The following is an 18,166-nucleotide window of genomic DNA, read 5'->3' as shown; positions in this document are numbered from 1 at the left end:
ACACAACCTTTCAGTTGGATGACTCTTTTGATGACACCAATAGGCGCTTTGTGCGGAGAATCCAAGAATCTGAGGTCAGAGAGGCGTTGAAAAGAATGAAAGGAGGTAAGGCGATAGGACCGGATGGTATCCCAATCGAGGTGTGGAGATGCCTCGGGGACATAGCTGTAGTATGGTTAACCAAGCTGTTCAACCATATTTTTTGATCGAATAAGATGCCTGATGAGTGGAGGAGAAGTATATTGGTACCGATCTACAAGAATAAAGGGGATATTCAAAGTTGTACAAATTACCGAGGAATTAAGTTGATGAGCCATACTATGAAGCTATGGGAGAGAGTTATCGAGCATCGCTTGAGAGCAATAACGCAGGTCTCTATGAACCAATTTGGTTTCATGCCCGGAAGGTCAACCATGGAAGCCATTTTCTTAATAAGACAAGTTATGGAGCGATATAGGGAGAAGAAGAAGGACCTACACATGGTTTTTATTGACTTGGAGAAGGCTTATGATAAAATACCAAGAAATGTTATGTGGTGGGCGTTGGATAAACATAAAGTCCCAACGAAGTACGTCGGGCTCATTAAGGACATGTACAACAATGTTGTGACTAGAGTTCGAACAAGTGATGGAGACACGGATGACTTCTCAATTAGGATAGGACTACATCAAGGGTCAGCTTTGAGCCCTTATTTGTTTGCTTTAGTGATGGATGAGGTCACAAGGGACATACAAGGGGACATCCCTTGGTGTATGCTTTTCGCGGACAATGTAGTGCTAGTTGATGAAAGCCGAACAGGAGTGAATCAGAAACTGGAGTTATGGCGGAAGACTTTGGAGTCCAAAGGTTTTAGACTTAGTAGAACTAAAACTGAGTATATGAGATGTGACTTCGGCACTACTACTCGGGAGGAGAAAGATGTTAGTTTGGAAGGTCAAGTAGTGCCTAGGAAGGATACCTTTTGATATTTAGGATCAATGCTACAGAGGGACAGGGATATTGATGAAGATGTTAGCCATAGAATCAAAGCAGGGTGGATGAAGTGGCGGCAAGCGTCTGGTGTCCTATGTGACAAAAGGGTACCACAGAAGCTAAAAGGCAAGTTTTATAGGACGGCGATTAGACCTGCTATGTTGTATGGTGCAGAATGTTGACCTACGAAAAGACGACATATTCAACAGCTAAGTGTCACGGAAATGCGTATGTTGCGTTGGATTTGCGGTCATACAAGAAGGGATCGAGTTCGGAACGATGATATACGTGAGAGATTAGGGGTAGCGCCAATTGAAGAAAAGCTTGTCCAACACCGGTTGAGATGGTTTGGACATGTGCAACGGAGACCTCTAGATGCACCGGTGCGTAGTGGAATCCTAAGTCAGGATAGTAACGTGAAGAGAGGCAGAAGAAGACCGAAGTTGACTTGGGTAGAGGCAATAAAAGGAGACTTGAAAGGATGGAATATACCCAAAGACTTAGCCTTAGATATGAGTGCTTGGAAGACAGCTATTCACGTGCCTGAACCTTGATTGCTTCTGTTGGGTTTCAACTCTAGCCTACCCCAACTTGTTTGGGACTTAAAGGCTTTGTTGTTGTTGTTGTTGTATTTGTAATATATGCCCTCAGAATTGCATGAAACAACTACATACTGCTTAGCTGAGTGCTGCCTCAGAATAATGTCAATCACTCGAATTGCTTCCTGACTGTGCTCTGATTCCTGACCTCTCAAGGCCTGTGAGATTGCACTCATAGGAATTTTTGCCGCAAAAGAGAGTTCAACCTTGTACGTCTTTGTATTGTAAGGCCTTCTGACCATTTTCCTCTCACTTCCAGGAGGATTGTCATTGCCTGGACTGCCTGCCATCAGCAGGAGTCCTGAAAGCAAGAAAGTCAAGTTAACATTTAGGGATAATTATCACCAGAGTAGATAATGACAAATCAATCAAAATAACTGAGGTTTACTTTCCAGTTGAAAAGTCTTCAACCACGATAGTGAACTCATTTTTAACTTGAGGAAGAGCACCAATTGTGAACAGGCTCTTCTCACAATCATATGCAAAATCTTTATTTGCAAGTTCAGTAGCATAAATTTGCTGCAGTTTTTCGATCACTTTTCTTCCCGACCCTTTGTGATCAACCGGTGTATCATCTTCACACTTCAAATTGGCCTGCAACCAGTAAAAGATAACATCATTGATAATGAAGGTATGAGGATGAAAATAAAGAAATGACACATGGACAAGGATTAGAGACCCACATAATAATAATAGAAATAATCTTCAGCATTCATGAGAGAAACTTTGAAGTGATTTGTTATCAGCTTTATCAGCTGCCCCTTTCTGCCAAAGCCATTCCTCTGGACCAGGCTCCTAGGTTTCAATGGCGCCTTTGTTTCATCAGCTTTAAGTGGTTCAACACCAGCAATCAAAGGAGGTGGTGGAGGCAAGTCATCAGCCTTGCCATTGTGAGACTCCATTTAGTGAGCCTTGCTGCAAGCAAACCTAATCAGACATGTATGTAGGCACTAGCTGCATGATTCAAGCAAGCAGCACCGCAACTGAAGCGGCAGAAGGCCCGTAAATCACCCTTCCAAACATCTGAACTCAGCAATAGTAAATAATGAGCTGAAGCAACAAAAACTAGGAATTCAAGTTGGCATTTACTTTGCTAAAGAATTTCCAGTTTCTTCCAGGTTTCATGCCTTCCCAATTAGCTCATGATTATTCATTGCTACACATTGAGTAGGGTACAGACACCATACATGTTAGTCTCGGACCAAACAGAGAGAGAAGTAAGTGAGGAAGTGAGCAATTGAGTCATTCCTTTTCCCGGTAGGGCTTATAAACAAATGAATTCCTACAAACTGCATCCAGTTCCTAAACACTCACAAATAGGCCCCTAGGCTTAGTAATCAGACCTTATTACACACTAATGGGAGGCCCTAGCTTATGCCACACCCCCAACAATACACATTCTCTAAAGTAATATCAACTGCCAACTATTTACATTGTGCAAACGGTATACATTTCAGTAAACCACAACGTTTACTCCCAAGTCCCATCACCACCAAATATGCAACACAAATGTAACATCAGTATACTTTATTATTTTGCAGCCCACACTAATAACAATAGAAGATATTCCACTTATATCAATTAGAAATTGGAACATTTAAATATCTGGCATTTGTTTTCTTTCCTAATACTTCATACAATGAAGCAGTAAGAAAAGAAGTCACTGTATAGTATAGATGTAAGAATGACACAGGTAGGCAAAGCACAGTTGCTACTGAACAAATTTGAAAACATAAAAAAAAGAAATTGTGATCATCTCACAAACTATGGAAACATTAATAAACAACAAACAATGGAAACAGTACTAAACAAGGACCTCGAACACAACACACTACCATAGTCCATAGAAGATTTCCTAGTGACAACTCATACGGAAACATCATACTGGTCCTTCATAGGAGCCGTTCTACATGCTCACACAAAATTGTAAACAATATGGCATAATATACTCACGAGAGCACTGTATTTGGCCCAAAGCTGCAAAGTCTCTGCCCAACCCTGCACATCAACAAATGAAAACGAATCATAACATATGACAATAAAACGACAATAAACAAAGGAGAATGTAAATAAATTACAATAAGAGTCATGTAATTATATATCTATATAGACCCCAAAAAATGCAAAAGATTTGGAAAGGGGAACAGATCCAGGAAGAAAGGCAAGAAAAAGAAGAAACCCCTTTTCCTTTGGAAAGTCATGCCGAAATTTCCATAACTATAAGAAACAAAAAAAAAGGCAAAGAACATTGCAGCGCGCACCCCAAATTAATGATGCTGCACTAAAATCCTTATGAACGAACCTTCCAGAACAACACACTAATATCCTTAAGAATGAACCTTCCAGAGATGCGTATTTATCAAACAACGAATAAATATTATTAAAAAACTATCCTTTATGTAGAGAAATGAACAGTGCCGCCATAAACCTCCCCAAAAACTTAAAAACACATAAAAAAAAGTGACCATGATAACTGTTGAATCCATACTAGGAAATCCGAATTGAATACCATCACTAATCTGATGATCAGGTCGCTCAAGAGACCAGATTGCTATGATGTGACCATGGTCTCGGTAATGTTCAAGATGCTATTGTATTATTCTCTGCTAACGATAACTTAGTTCAATGTCAAGATCATCATAACTCTAATCTCGTAGCTCAACTGCTAAACCTTTTTGCAGTAATTGTAAAAAAAGTGCTAAGCTGGTGGATTCAAAGGAGAGCGCGGCTTTGCCGCGCCGAGTTTTTCTAGTTATGCAGTTAAAACACACAAGATTCAATGAAATATGATAATACTGGTCCTCTATACAGTTTGATTATATCCAGCATTTGGTTTACCAAATATATTTCAGAAATGACAATCTAATGACAAAATAGAGCATCAAGCTTATGGCCTATATGCAAAGTTAGTCAGATAGCAATAGATACTATTAAGCAAATCATTGAACAAAACCATGATCAGAATCATCATAAACACCTTCATCCTCTGCGCTGTCTACACCCTCCACAAATGAGCCTCTGTTTTCAATACCATATGAAAATCAGTCAGCACTCTTAATCTTCAGTCCACTGCTCTCGTGTTATTAACCTCTGAGCATGCATGACAAAGATGGTTTCATATATGTTTTGGCATAGAATTGCCAAGTACTCCCTCCATTCCAAATTATAAAACGTTTTGGCTTTTCTAGATACATTGTTTTTACTATGTATATAGACATAGGTAGCGTTTAGTTGGGAGTTAAAGTGGGGTGGGACTGTCCCGACTCTGGTTTTTGGGATGGGACGGAAACGGGACGACTCCAATTTCTGTTTGGTTGAAGAGGGATGGGATGAACCCATTTTTTGTTTGGTCTTAGGACATCAAAAGTGGGATCACCCACTAACAAGTGGGGTCCATTTGTCAGTTTTTTTTTAATTTCTTTTCTTTTTCTTCCTCTTCCTTATCCCTTCGTTCTTCTTATCCCAACCGCACGCAGCGGACGCAGCGTCTCCGCAACAGCGTTCACCTTCGCGCTTCCTAACGCGAAGCCCGACGCCCTGCACTTCCTTCGCCGGCGCTCGGCCATGCGCCGGTCGTCTTCCTCCCCTCCTCCACCGCCAAGCTTGGCCGTGCACTGCTCTCTTCCTCTCCTTCTTGGATGGCGGCTGTAGGGCCGGAGGTCGTGCCGTCGGGTCGGAAGCCGAGCTCACCGCGGTGAGGGCCAGGCTGGGGTCGGAGCTCACCCGCACGGTGGAGGCGGGTACAGATCTCACCGGGCACTGCGGCGGCAGGGTCGGAGTGGCGCGGTGAGGCTGGGGCCAGATACCGGAGCTTGCGCTATGAACCTAAACTAGCATGGCGACGGCTGGCTGGACCCCGCTCCTCTTCTTCCTCAACGCAGGCAGCCGCTCTCCTTCTTCCTCAGGCTCCTCCTCTTCCTCCGAGCTCATCACGCATGCACCAAGGCAGCCATCCCACTTGGGGATGACTCTGTCAAAAGAGGGACACAGAGTCACGGAATCTTCAGCGAATATGCCCAAGTGGGATGTCCCTGACTCCACACGACTCTGAACCACGCCCAAAAACTGGATCCATCCCATCCTGACTCCGGAAATCCTCTCATCCAAACACTACCATAGTGTATATCTAAGTGCATAGCAAAAGCTATTATCTAGAAAATCCAAAACGGCTTATAATTTGGAAGGGAGAGAGTACGTCGGTAAGGAAGGTGAGAAATCCATCCTTACACAGTTATAACATACAATGTTGAAGGATATCTGAACATACAGGACAGGACCTCTAAACTACAGTTTGATATTTCGTGTACCAACCACATAATACTTCAAAATTGACAATCTAATGACTGATGAAATGAATTATCAAACAAACTCATCATCAGAGTCATCATAATCGCTGTCTTCGTACTCCTCACTCTCTATCTCCTCCACAGATGCATTCATGTCAGAAGAATCCTCACGCTCCATTTCCTCAACCCCAATTGTGTCATACTTCATGCGCTCATCAAATTTGGCATCAGAACAGTTAAGAAGCCATGCAAGAGAGCATGTGAAGCCCTTCCAGGACACCATCTCATGCCGAGGCCTCACAGTCGACTCGAGGCCATATGTGAAGAACGCAGGGAACTCAACCAGCTCCTCCAAATCCCTCTCCATCTCATTCTTGAAGTATTCGAAATTCATCCTCATTATATCCATATTTAGTGCGAGCAGTTGGGGGCATGCCACAACCATTTTGCTCACTTGAGAGAGCATAAATCCACAAGCTGTGAGGAAATTAACATGCTTCAGAACCGCAGCTCGTCCAAGACTAATGGCTTGCGGCATCCTCTCGACTACTCTCCCAAAATCTTCACGGCTAACCAAAATGCTCGACTCAAACAAGCTCTGCTGTGCAACAAGCTTGTCCCTCAGTTCAAGTCCAAGAATGTCAGGGTACTGCATCACAATGGATGCTAGAGCCTCCTTCCTCACTCCAAAGTCCATAAGAGCGTCAGTGTTAGGCTTCACCTTCTCCTCTAGCCCAAATCCAAGTACATATGGCTTCTTCTCTATTATTCTTGCAACAGCTAACCTCTGCAGACCAATGCCCTCAAGGTGTTCGACGAAAGGCTTTATTATCTTCCCCACGCGCATACCAAGCACCTCTGGAAAACGGGTGATGACGCTGCCTATCTGACGCCTCCCCACTCCAATGCCGACGAGGTAGGCGATGGAAGTGCTCATGGTGCCCTCGAGCTTGAACCCGAGGAGCTCCGGATAGCGCTCGAGCACGCGCGGCACGTCAGCGGGCCTCACGTCCATACCCTGGAGATACTTGACGACGGGGGCAAGGTCGACGACGACGCTGGCGTGTAGAACCTGCGGGTACCGTCTCAGCAGGTCCGGGAGCACATCGCGGCGGACGCCGAGCTTGCCGAGATAGTCGAGGACGGGGACCATGTTCTTGCGCACGCTGCAGCCGAGAGCGAGAGGGTAGGCGGCGAGGTCCTCGCGGGTGAGCCCGAGGGAACCCAGGAACTCGGCGCGCTCCCGCATGACGTCGACGGTGACGGGGAGCTCGAGACCCGCGAGTTCGCCCGGGTCGACGCCGAGGGAGGCGAGGAAGGCGTCAACGTCGGCGCGGCGGGTGGCGCGCTCGCGCTCCATGTCGAGGAGGCTGGGGCGCGCGTAGAGGGAGGAGGATAGGCGGCGCGACGGCGCCGGCCGGGGGGAGCGGCGGTCGGCTTGGGGCGGCGCGGAGGCGGAGGCGGAGGCGGAGGCCGAGGAGGAGGCGCGGAAGCGGAGGAGCCTGCGAAGGCGGGGGGCGGGGAGGAGCGGCGGCGTGGGATGGGCGGAGAAGAGGAGGGACTTCATCATTTGGACTTGGGAGTGGTAACTGGCAACAGGTGAGCGAGCGAGGTCCGGTGGCGATGGCGAGGATGGAGCCGTAGAGGAAAGCTGCGTTGAGATGGAGCCACAGCAGAGGAAGGCTGCGGCCTGCGGCTGAAAAGCCAGGGCCGGCTTCTTGAGGGGCCATAACGTATTAGAGATGGGCCTCCGGGCCCGAAATCCCCGCCGCACCCGGCATGTTCGCTTCCACCATCTGTCGGCGGCGGCTCCTCCGCCTCTGCCAAATCCCCTCCGCCGCCTGCACAAACCCCAGCGACGCCCTCTCCCACGGACACTCCTTAGCAACCCTCGCGGCCGCCCCCGTCTCCGAGCCCTGTCCCGCCACTGTCTCTTACCTGATCTCCTGCGGACTCTCCCCCGCCGCCGCGGCTGCCCACAAGCTCCCCATCCGCTCCACCGCCAAGGCCGACGCCGTCCGCGCGCTCTTCCGGAGCTACGGCTTCACCGACGCGGAGATCGCCGACCTAGTCCGCCGATTACGGCTGATCTTAATCCTCGACCCCGACCGTATCCTCCGCCCCAAGCTTGTCCTCTTCGCCTCCCTCGGCGTCAAGCCGCGGAGGCTCGCCAGCTATCCTATCCTCCTCACGCGCAGCCTCGACAAGCACCTCGTCCCCTGCATCCAGTTCCTCCGCAGCATCCTTGGCACCGATGAGGACGTCTGCCTTGCCATCTCGCGCACCCCACGCCCTCATGTCCGACTTGGAGAAGAGCCTGCACCCCGCCGTGGACACCCTCCGCTGCCTCGGGCTCCCCGAGGAATCCATCTCGAAGTCATCATCGAGATGGGCGTGCTCATGATCTCGCCCGAACGCATATGCCAGATCTTCGAGGGCCTCAAGGAGTTCGGCTTGGGCGTAATGGAGAAGGGCTTTCTTTACGGCATCCGCGCGTAATGGGGCATCAGTAGGGAGACGTGGCTGCATAGGGTCGCCCTGCACCGAAGCTCCGGGGTGTCCGAGGGTGAGCTGCGCAGAGCGTTCAAGAGGCAGCCGACGACACTGAGCTTCTCTGATGAGATCATACAAAAGAAGCTTCGGTTCTTCCTGGATGAGCTGAAGCTTGAACTAAGCGAAGTAATGGGGCAACCTGTGCTTATATGTATAGCTTGGAGAAGAACATCATAACAAGGTGTGCCGCATTAAGCTTGTTGATGAGGGAGGGAAAGATTGGGCCCAACGTCAAGTTGATTTCGGCATTGCTTGGTAGCACCAAGATGTTCTCCACAAAGTATGTACTCCTTCCGTCTCAAAAATAGAGTCGCTACGGGAGTCATGCTGATCAAACTTTCTCAACTTTGGCTAGATTTATAGAAAATACGTGCAACATTTATATCTCCAAATAAGTTTATTATGAAAGTATATTAAATGATATACCTAATGATACTAATTATGTACCATAAATATTAATATTTTGTTAAATATATTTGGTCAAAGTTAAAAGTTGCTGACTTTTTGGAAGCGAGAATGACTCTTTTTTTTTTTGGGACAGAGGGAGTATTGAGGTATGCTCACGATGTGCCAGATGTTGTTAAGGCGTATGAGGATAAGATTACATTTGATGGTTTCAGGGATCAGGATGTTTTAGTTCCAATGATGCTGTGAGACAAGTTTTGTAGGATTATATCACAAGGTTAGGTGTCATTCTTTCCAATGCCATTGAGATCACTGTGTTATGTTAATTCTGGTCATTTTTTCACATAACCATCTCCATAGAATTTACTGTACCTTTCTGTCCTCTGGATTGACAAATGTAAAAAATGTGGATCTTGTGACGTTGTCTAAGTAATATTTGATCTGGTACGCTGAACTGATTCATTCAATTTGTTATGCTTTTGAAGGCTCTTTCTGTCTTTCAGTAATATTTGTGATTTTGAAATATGTTGTAGGAATGACCTTAGTACTTCTTTACTATCTGGATTAAGACTCTGTTGTTCCATTCTAATTGATATATAAATTCGTCATCCATTGACAACTTCAAAGATCCTGATTTTGTTGGTCCTCACAATATGCAATGTGTGCATCCACTGAATTTTATGTACAGTAAAAGTGAAAGTTTTGATCTGTTTACAATGTGGTTCTTGTGGGTTTGATGCATTTGTCAAGCTGCTATTATATTTGTGAAGCTTGTGTTATATAGGTGATATTGTGTATGAAAATTCCTGTTCTAGATGAGGCTCTTGTCATGGCGATAAAGCCACCAACTTAATTGTAAGCTTGATAGCTGACCACAGTGGAGATAAAGCCGATGAGTATTTGCTAATGGTTGCATTCTTACGTTACATCAACAACATAGGAAAACAGTTTTATTGGGAAATACATCAACAAACAGTTATCGTCGACATCTTACCTTATATCCGGCTTGTTCGGCTTCTTTTTTCAGCCGGAACAGTGTTCTTCTCTCACAACATTTCAGCCAGAACAGTGTTTTTTAGTCAAGTTTCAGCAAGCCGAACGGGGCCACAAGGACTGCTTTTACATAATCCCTGCTTCACCATGTGAGTGGAGAGTTTCTAAAATTCTCTGTATCAAGATGTTACAAGGATACTTATAAATATTATGTCGATATGTTGGTGAATACAAGATTTGAATACAAGCGATAATGAACTTCGTGGCACCGTCTCCGCTGGAGAAAAGAAGTGCTTTAGCATATTGACACTGATATGTAACTATTGCTTTCAAATCCTTTGCTCAATAATTAACAACTCAAAGGGTCTCCGTTGGAGAAAAGAAGTGCTTTAGCATATTGACACTGATACGCCACTATTGCTTTCAAATCCTTTGCTCAATAATTAACAACTCAAAGGGTCTCCGTTGGAGAAAAGAAGTGCTTTAGTATATTGACACTGATACGCCACTGTTGCATTCAAATCCTTTGCTCAACCACAAGCTAAATGAATGATCGTGTATATTAGCAAATGCTAAACCACAAGCTACACCGGAGCTCCAGGTTCAGTATAGCAAAAGAAGCACTTTAGGAGACGGTAGGAGCATTTTAGGAGACAGTTTGATAAATACCGGTGATCTTCAAAGACGGTCCGAGCATTTTAAGAGACTGATTCATAAATACCCGAAAATTGATTAACGGGGTTGAACATCTTAAAAGACTAAAAATGAAGATCATCTCAGCCAACACAGGTTATTACGGTTGTTCAAATAGCGACCAAAACTCAAATACAACTTCATTTAATGTGCAACTTTATTAAGTTACTGAACTATACAATAGTACTATCTTAACCTATTTTTTTTATCTAAGTATGATTGTGCCTAAAATTAGCTCCATTTTCAAGATAAAAGGACAAATGGTCTCCAGATCGATAATTACAAGCCTGGTTGTTCTTCCATGCAGAATGTGCTGCGGCGTGGAGCCAAACGAGCCGAAAAAAGAAGGGAGATATGCAGCACGGGAAGAGCGTTTGTATACGTACCCCCTCCTCCGTCAGTTCCGATCTGCTTCTCCTGAACACAACACAACAGAGCAGAGGGCAACACGGGCGCTGATGGCGATGGACGCGGCGCTGCGGGCGGCTGCCGCTGACGCGGTGGTGACGTTCCTATGGGTGCTGTGCGTCTCCACGCTGGGGGCCTCGACGGCGGCGGTGACGTCCTACCTGAAGTTGCAGGGCGTCCACTACGCGCTCCTGGTCACCGTCTCCCTCCTCTCCGTCCTCCTCTTCGCCTTCAATATCCTCTGCGACGCACTCGGCGGCGCCAGCTTCAACCCCACCGGCGTCGCCGCCTTCTACGCCGCCGGAGTCACCAGCCCCTCCCTCTTCTCCGTCGCGCTCCGATTACCGGCACAGGTTAGTTTTCACTTGAATTTGGGTTCAGTTCAATTCAAGGGTTCAGAAATGTCTTCTTCAGAGACTGATGCGGACTCCTAACTGATCAGGCCGCAGGCGCTGTGGGCGGCGCTCTTGCCATCTCGTAGCTGATGCCGGCGCAGTACAAGCACATGCTTGGGGGACCCTCGCTCAAGGTGGATCCCCACACCGGTGCCGTCGCTGAATTAGTGCTTACTTTCGTCATCACCTTGGCCGTGCTCTTGATCATAGTCAAGGGGCCCCGCAACCCCATCATCAAGACATGGATGATCTCCATCTGCACCTTGTGCCTCGTCCTCTCCGGCGCAGCATACACCGGCCCTTCCATGAACCCAGCCAATGTCAGTCTCTTCCTTTCTTTTTCTCTTTTCCTTCTACTGTTGTCTGTTGTTTGGCCAGCTAGCTCATTACTTGTATATACTTTTCACTCCAATTGGTAGTTTCCTGTCACCATCTATACATACAGCGAGCAAATTTCAACACCCAACTAGAAAATAACTGTGCCTTTTGGTCCATCACAGGGAACTTTAGCAGCCTGATTGCCTATCTAACAAATATTTGTAGATGTTCGATGACTCTCAGGAATGTTACATATGTGGGTAGTAGGATCTATACCATTCTTTAGTGAGAAAGGTGAACTTATATCATAATTTAGTGGTATGCTTTGGCCACTATACATGCACAGATGTCGTATTTTGAGAGACCACACATGGCTAGATGGCGCTATAACTCTGTTGTAGGAGCAAGCTGAAAATTTATAGTTTATAATAAATGTAAATCAGGGGAAAATGACTTCTATGCATTATGTTCTGAAAATAGAAATTGGCAGTGGAGAACTGGAGATAAATTTAAAACAGCGGTTTGTATCTACTCATTTAGGCTGTGCATTATGTTTCTGACACTCATACATCCCTCTAAAAAAGTCAAGTGCATCTTTGCATCAAGTCAAATCCAGAGCAAAGAACTGATGTTGAACGTTTAAATATTTTGTATGCGAGTAATGATGAAACCAGCTACATGAAGAAAAAATAAAAAATGAGAGAATAAATTAGTTTACTGATCAAAATACTAATACTTTGTTATTGGCTTCTGAAAGCAATTAGATTTATGCTTGTTGTAACCATCATCTTTGTTAGAAGAACAACAACAAAAAAGTTGAATTGTTTATTTCTTAATTTGATGAATAGTACCTAGTAACATCAATCTCTTTCAAAATAATATCTATTGGCTATGATTCCCTCTTTTATTTGATATGCACTAGCAAATAATAAATCGGACACAACATTATTATGTGTGGCTATTCAAAATGTATCAGCGCCAGTGCATGTGATATTATCCACTAGATTATTTTATTTGCTACATGGAAATAAATTATTTCTTTTGCTAGCAAGTGTTATATCACTTGAATGGTGCAAAATCAGTTGTCTGAATGAAAGGATTTCAGTTACTGTTTACACATGATTACCTATTTCTAAAATAATTGTACGAAATGCCCGGCATGTTACAATGAGAAGAAAAGGGTGAATAAAATTATTTGACCACCAAATCATCACACTTGATCTTTTGAAGCATCTTCTTGTCTCTTTGTCTGAAGGTCAGGAGCAATTTTGCAAGTCAAGAGCACAACATTGTGATACATCTTTTTTTTTAAATACAGCTCTGAACTAACAGAGTCAGCATGGTGATAGGAAGTGGAAAACAAAATATTGTTCCAGTCTTCCAGAAGAACTCTAGAGGTATAGGATAGGTGTTTGCTGACTATAGAGAAGGCACGCATACGCAGCATATAGCCACCTTATATCCATGTCTAAATCTGAAGTTCTGAACACGCATTCTTCGTACTGGTTGTTTGTTCTATGGACAAAAAGTATAATTGGAACATTCATACAACAACAACAACAACAACAACATAGCCTTTCAGTCCAAGCAAGTTGAGGTAGGCTAAAGTTGAAACCCACCAAGAACCCCAAGTCACGGTTCCGGCACTTCAATAGCTGCTTTCCAAGTACTCCTATTCAAACATAGATCTCTAGGTATATCCCAAGCTTTCAAATCTCTTTTTATTGCCTCCCCCGATGTCAATTTCGGTCTTCCTCTACCTCTCCTCATATTATTAGATTGGCTTAGGACTCCACAATGCACTGGTGCCTCTGGAGGTCTCCTTTGGACATGGCCAAACCACCTCAACCAATGTTGGACAAACTTTTCTTCAATTGGTGCTACCTCAAGGCGATCACGTATATCATCGTTCCGAACTCGGTCCATTCTTGTGTGACCGCAAATCCATCGTAACATACGCATTTATGCAACACTCAGTTGTTGAACATGTCGAATCTTTGTAGGCCAACATTCTGCTACATACAACATAGCCGGTCTAATCGCCGTTCTATAGAACTTGCCTTTTAGCTTTTGTGGTATCCTCTTGTCACAGAGAATGCCAGAAGCTTGTCGTCACTTGATCCACCCTGCTTTGATTCTATAGCTAACGTCTGCATCAATATCTCCATCCCTCTGTAGCATCGATCCCAGATATCATAAGGTATCCTTCTTAGGCACTACTTGACCTTCCAAACTCACATCTCCCTCCTCCTGAACAACTCCGCCAAAGTCGTATCTCATGTATTCGGTTTTAGTTCTGCTCAATCTAAAACCTTTAGACTCAAGGGTCTGCCGTCCATAACTCTAGTTTCCTATTTACTCCCGCCTGACTTTCGTCCACTAACACTACATCATCAGCGAACAACATACACCAAGGGATATCCCCTTGTATGTTCCTGGTAACCTCATCCATTACCAAGGCAAAGAGATACGGGCTTAAGGCCGACTCTTGATGAAGTCCAATTTTAATCGGGAAGTAATTTGTGTTACCATCGTTTGTTCGAATACTAGTCACAACATTGTTGTACATGTCCTTGATGAGGGTCACGTACTTTGATGAGACTTTATGTTTGTCCAAAGACCACCACATAATATTTCTTGGTATCTTGTCATAAGCCTTCTCTAAGTCAATAAAAACCAAGTGGAGGTCCTTCTTCTGCTCTCTAAACCGCTCCATAACCTGTCTTATTAAGAAGATTACTTCTGTGGTTGACCTTCCGGGCATGAAACCAAATTGGAACATTCATCTACAAATTAAAGTTGCTGGGCACTGAAATAGATTGAAATGGAAAAGTTAGAAAATTAACAAATTGTAGACCACTAATCACACTACCATATTGTAATGAAAATTTTTATTTTATTTCTTTCTAGAATATTTTATATAGCCTTCAAACTGAATTCTACTTCCTCTGTTACAAATTATAGCTTACTTTGGCTTTGTCCTAAGTCAAATTAACTTGATTTTGACCAAGTTTATAGAAAAATGCACCGACATTTACAACTCTTTTTTCTTTCAAAAACGTGGGAGAGTTGCGCATCATTATATTAAGAAGATGAAAAAGGGACAAGTGCCCATGCAACACAAAAACTCAAACTCACTCCACACACACACACTCTACTGCTGCCCTTAGGAACACTCGTGCCTGCAAAAGAAACTACAGATGACCAAATGACCATAAGACAGGGCGCTAACCACCCAGAGCAATGGCAGCTAGGAGGGATAAACCTCTAGCCCCTGGCAACGACATTTACAACTTTAAATTAGTTTCAGTATATTCTTCATGAAATATGTTTCGATGTTGCATTTATTTGAACTTGTAGGTGTTAACATATTTTTGTAAAAACTTAGTCAAAGTTAGAGAAGTTTGACTTAGTACAAAGACAAAGTGAACTATGATTTGAAACAGAGGGAGTAGATGTTATCTCAAATAAGGAACCATGCTTGGACACCATTGCTTGTATCATAACATAGAGCACATACTCACCTGAAAAGGGCCTGAGTTTCTGTTTTGCCGAAGTCTCAAACCTTGGAAAATCTAGCATACTTCACCCCTTTTTTTAATCAGACGCCAGTTGAATACCTGCACATAGAACCCTGCATTCTAAAGGAGCACAACAATACAATGTGAACATAAGTGTCAATGATTGTCTATGTGTTTGAGGTGAACTAAACAAAGTTAATTACCGAATTGAAGGATAAACGCAGAGTAAAGTTGGCAGAATACAATGCAGAGTAATGCTGGCAGAATATCTCTTGTTTGTGCTGATTAAAAACAGTTCTACTCCATTTAACTGAGTAACTACCGCACCATGTTTGCCGAGACAGATTGCAGCAATGTCTGAGTGCAGTTATTGCTCTGCAAAAGCAAGCATTAAGCTCAGAAATTGACCTCTGGCAATGCCATGATGGAAACCTCTAAGAGCTTGTTTGGATAAACTCAATCCCTCCCAGTCCATATGGATTGGAGTGGAAATGAACTAATTTTCCACCTCTTTCAATACGTATGAATTGAAGAGCATTGCTATGTTTCCAAACAAGACTTAAAGAGTGGTGCATAGGATGGCGTCTGAGAAGTTGACCAGAAGATCAACAGAGGCAAGGACAGGGAACATACCCCACTCCTCACAAGAGTGATGAGACATGGCAATGGCCATGACTATTGGATCCCAAGAGTGGTTCCTATCCCCAAATGACATTGCTACCCTCAGTGGAATGCTGCCCTAGGAATAGTGGTGTAGATCATTGCTGAATTTTGAATATTTTGGTAATTTTCTGATAAGAGCTGATTTTATTAGATTACTGTTCTTATAGCATTTATCCATTTCTCTGTTCCTGGCTATTTTCAGTTTAGCGCTCTTTACTAAAAATAAGGATTCTAGTTTCGTTTTTTCTTGAACTTATTAATCTTGATCAAATATTATATGCAGGCATTTGGCTGGGCGTATGTTAACAATCGCCATAATACTTGGGAGCAGTTCTATGTGTACTGGATATGCCCCTTCATTGGTGCCATTCTTGCCGCGTGGATCTTCAGGGCTTTGTTCCTAGCACCGCCACCTAAGCCCAAGGCCAAGAAAGCATGATGAACATCATTTGTTCATGGATGCTGGATTTGATAAATCAACATGAATTGCTAGAATTAGAGGAACGCCAAGAACAAGTTCCTGGTGTATTTAATTACCTCAATTTCCCAGCATGTTGAATTAAATTGATTAATGTGATACCATGTTACTCGTACCTGTCATACCCAGTTTTAAGAACAAAACTAGACTCGCTATATGTATGTCCAAAAAGTCCACACATACAACAATAAAGTGAATAGTATCAGAAACAATGTTATTAAATATAACGTATACATAGTTATATTAACACTTATATCAGAGTATCGCGGAACGATAACTAATCTTCAACAACCATCCGAGCAACCTTCACTAGAGACTAGGGGTGTGGGGAAATAGCAAGGGTGAACACATGTTGTACTCCGTAAAGTAAATATAACATGGGCGAATGAAGGCTCAAAAGGCTAGACACGGTTGAACTACAGTAGACATTTTTAGTAGACTAAGTTTTTAACATTAAAGCATGAGTTGCTAGGCTATGCTTGAGCTCCAGTTCCCACATGATTATAAGTAATGGCAATAGTATAATAATGATTAAACATGAGCATCCTCAATATCATAGAATAACAATAAGAACCAAATATTCCGTCAGTTTTCCAAGCCGTTCGTGACCGTGAGCACGGCTATTATAACAGTTTTACACTCTGCAGAGGCTGTACACTTTCACCATGAGCCGTGATTTACCCTTTCGCCCGAGGTCGCTAATCTCTTAACCCACTACCAAAGAAGGTCGGCAGGGTTCACTATGAAGCCTTTCAAAGGTCCATCTAACAAGTTAGGGCCGCTAGGTTTCTAATCGACAGGCAGATATAGAGTTCTTTTTCGAAAGGCACACTCACGCAGAAGTACTCTTAGGAACAGAGGCCGCACTATACCCATCGTGTCAAGCCCCTTTTGTGTCCTTTCGGGTAACCACTAACAAGTTAGAAAATGACCTCATACTTGACTAAAGCCAGAGCTATATAACTCTCATGGTTGTACTATAAGTCCTGAATTTTACTCATAGATAAGTCCTTAGGGATTCCATGTTGCTAAAAAACACATTTTAAACATCATTGCATATACCATTAGCCATTATTAAGGAGCTTTCATCGTTAAGTAGAGCAACTAGCAAAACTACCCATATGTATGAACCATAGGTATCAAGGATCAAGATAACAAATACTAGGAATATCCTTAAGGCTATCATATTCGACACATGCTGCATGAATATAGTGGCATTATAATTATTAGGTGTCAAGGAGAGCCTCATATTATACTTGCCTTTTTACACTTGGTCAAACATCCTCATACTTCAGCTTTCGGTCATCAACTTTTGATCTCCAACGCTCACCGGCGGTTCTCTTTCTACTCGTAGCAAGCACCAAGCAAGTCAAGCACACATACAAGCAAACAAGGTAGACTAAGGCCCTGTTCGCTTGTCTTATAATCCGTACTTTTCAGCTTATTTTTTTTTAGCCGAAACAGTGTTTTTCTCTTACAATAAATCAGCCAGAACAGTGTTTCAGCTTGTTTTTTCAACGAAGCGAATAGGGCCTAAGAACAATACACCAATCAAGTAAAAACTTGAAAATAGCATGCTAAAAGAGAGGGCTCGTTGCTACGGTCACGGGAACGCAAGAGACGCTGAAAACGAAACTACTGTTAAAAAGAAACGGCTACCGGAAATTTTATATTATAAAATAAACAACTACAAACTTGATCAATTTTAATTAGTCAAAACTATGAAAAAATTATTAATTCAGATTAATCATATCATATAACATGTTTAATTTCAAAAGCCAAGTTAAAGCTAATCATGTTTTATTTATAAACATGCATGTATGAAGGGGACCGTGACGCCTAAGAGGGGGGTGAATTAGGCAACTTAAAAATTTAACTCTAA

The 18,166-nt window shown here is 43.5% G+C and overlaps 3 protein-coding genes and 1 pseudogene across 4 annotated transcripts; 2 read left to right on the top strand and 2 right to left on the bottom strand.

Moving 5' to 3' along the window:
• Positions 1–1,607: 1,607 nt before the first annotated feature.
• Positions 1,608–7,572, bottom strand: LOC136511584 (transcription termination factor MTERF4, chloroplastic). 2 transcript variants are annotated; one of them, XM_066505630.1, is made up of 4 exons: positions 3,525–7,572; positions 2,255–2,486; positions 1,960–2,165; positions 1,608–1,872 (listed from the first exon to the last, which is right to left on the bottom strand). In XM_066505630.1, exon 1 carries the CDS (start codon positions 7,425–7,427, stop codon positions 5,931–5,933), a length of 1,497 nt encoding a protein of 498 aa, XP_066361727.1. In that variant the 5' UTR covers positions 7,428–7,572; the 3' UTR covers positions 1,608–1,872; positions 1,960–2,165; positions 2,255–2,486; positions 3,525–5,930. The 2 variants fall into 2 exon arrangements, with proteins under 2 accessions (XP_066361727.1, XP_066361728.1); XM_066505631.1 differs by having other exon boundaries at positions 2,255–2,482.
• On the bottom strand, positions 1,839–2,473 carry LOC136510849 (protein argonaute 4A-like). The gene is made up of 3 exons (XM_066505168.1): positions 2,255–2,473; positions 1,960–2,165; positions 1,839–1,872 (listed from the first exon to the last, which is right to left on the bottom strand). Exons 1-3 carry the CDS (start codon positions 2,471–2,473, stop codon positions 1,839–1,841), a joined length of 459 nt encoding a protein of 152 aa, XP_066361265.1.
• Positions 7,573–7,611: 39 nt separating the features above from the next.
• On the top strand, positions 7,612–16,406 carry LOC136511585 (transcription termination factor MTERF6, chloroplastic/mitochondrial-like; annotated as a pseudogene).
• Positions 10,960–11,390, top strand: LOC136510848 (aquaporin SIP1-2-like). The gene is made up of 2 exons (XM_066505167.1): positions 10,960–11,262; positions 11,352–11,390. The coding sequence occupies exons 1-2, from the start codon at positions 10,960–10,962 to the stop codon at positions 11,388–11,390; spliced, it is 342 nt and encodes a 113-aa protein (XP_066361264.1).
• Positions 16,407–18,166: the final 1,760 nt, after the last annotated feature.

Source organism: Miscanthus floridulus, chromosome 16, assembly GCF_019320115.1.
Source record: "Miscanthus floridulus cultivar M001 chromosome 16, ASM1932011v1, whole genome shotgun sequence".
Classification (NCBI taxonomy): Eukaryota; Viridiplantae; Streptophyta; class Magnoliopsida; order Poales; family Poaceae; genus Miscanthus; species Miscanthus floridulus.
Note: the sequence above shows the minus strand (reverse complement) of the source record. Positions and strands in the feature narration are given on the sequence as shown.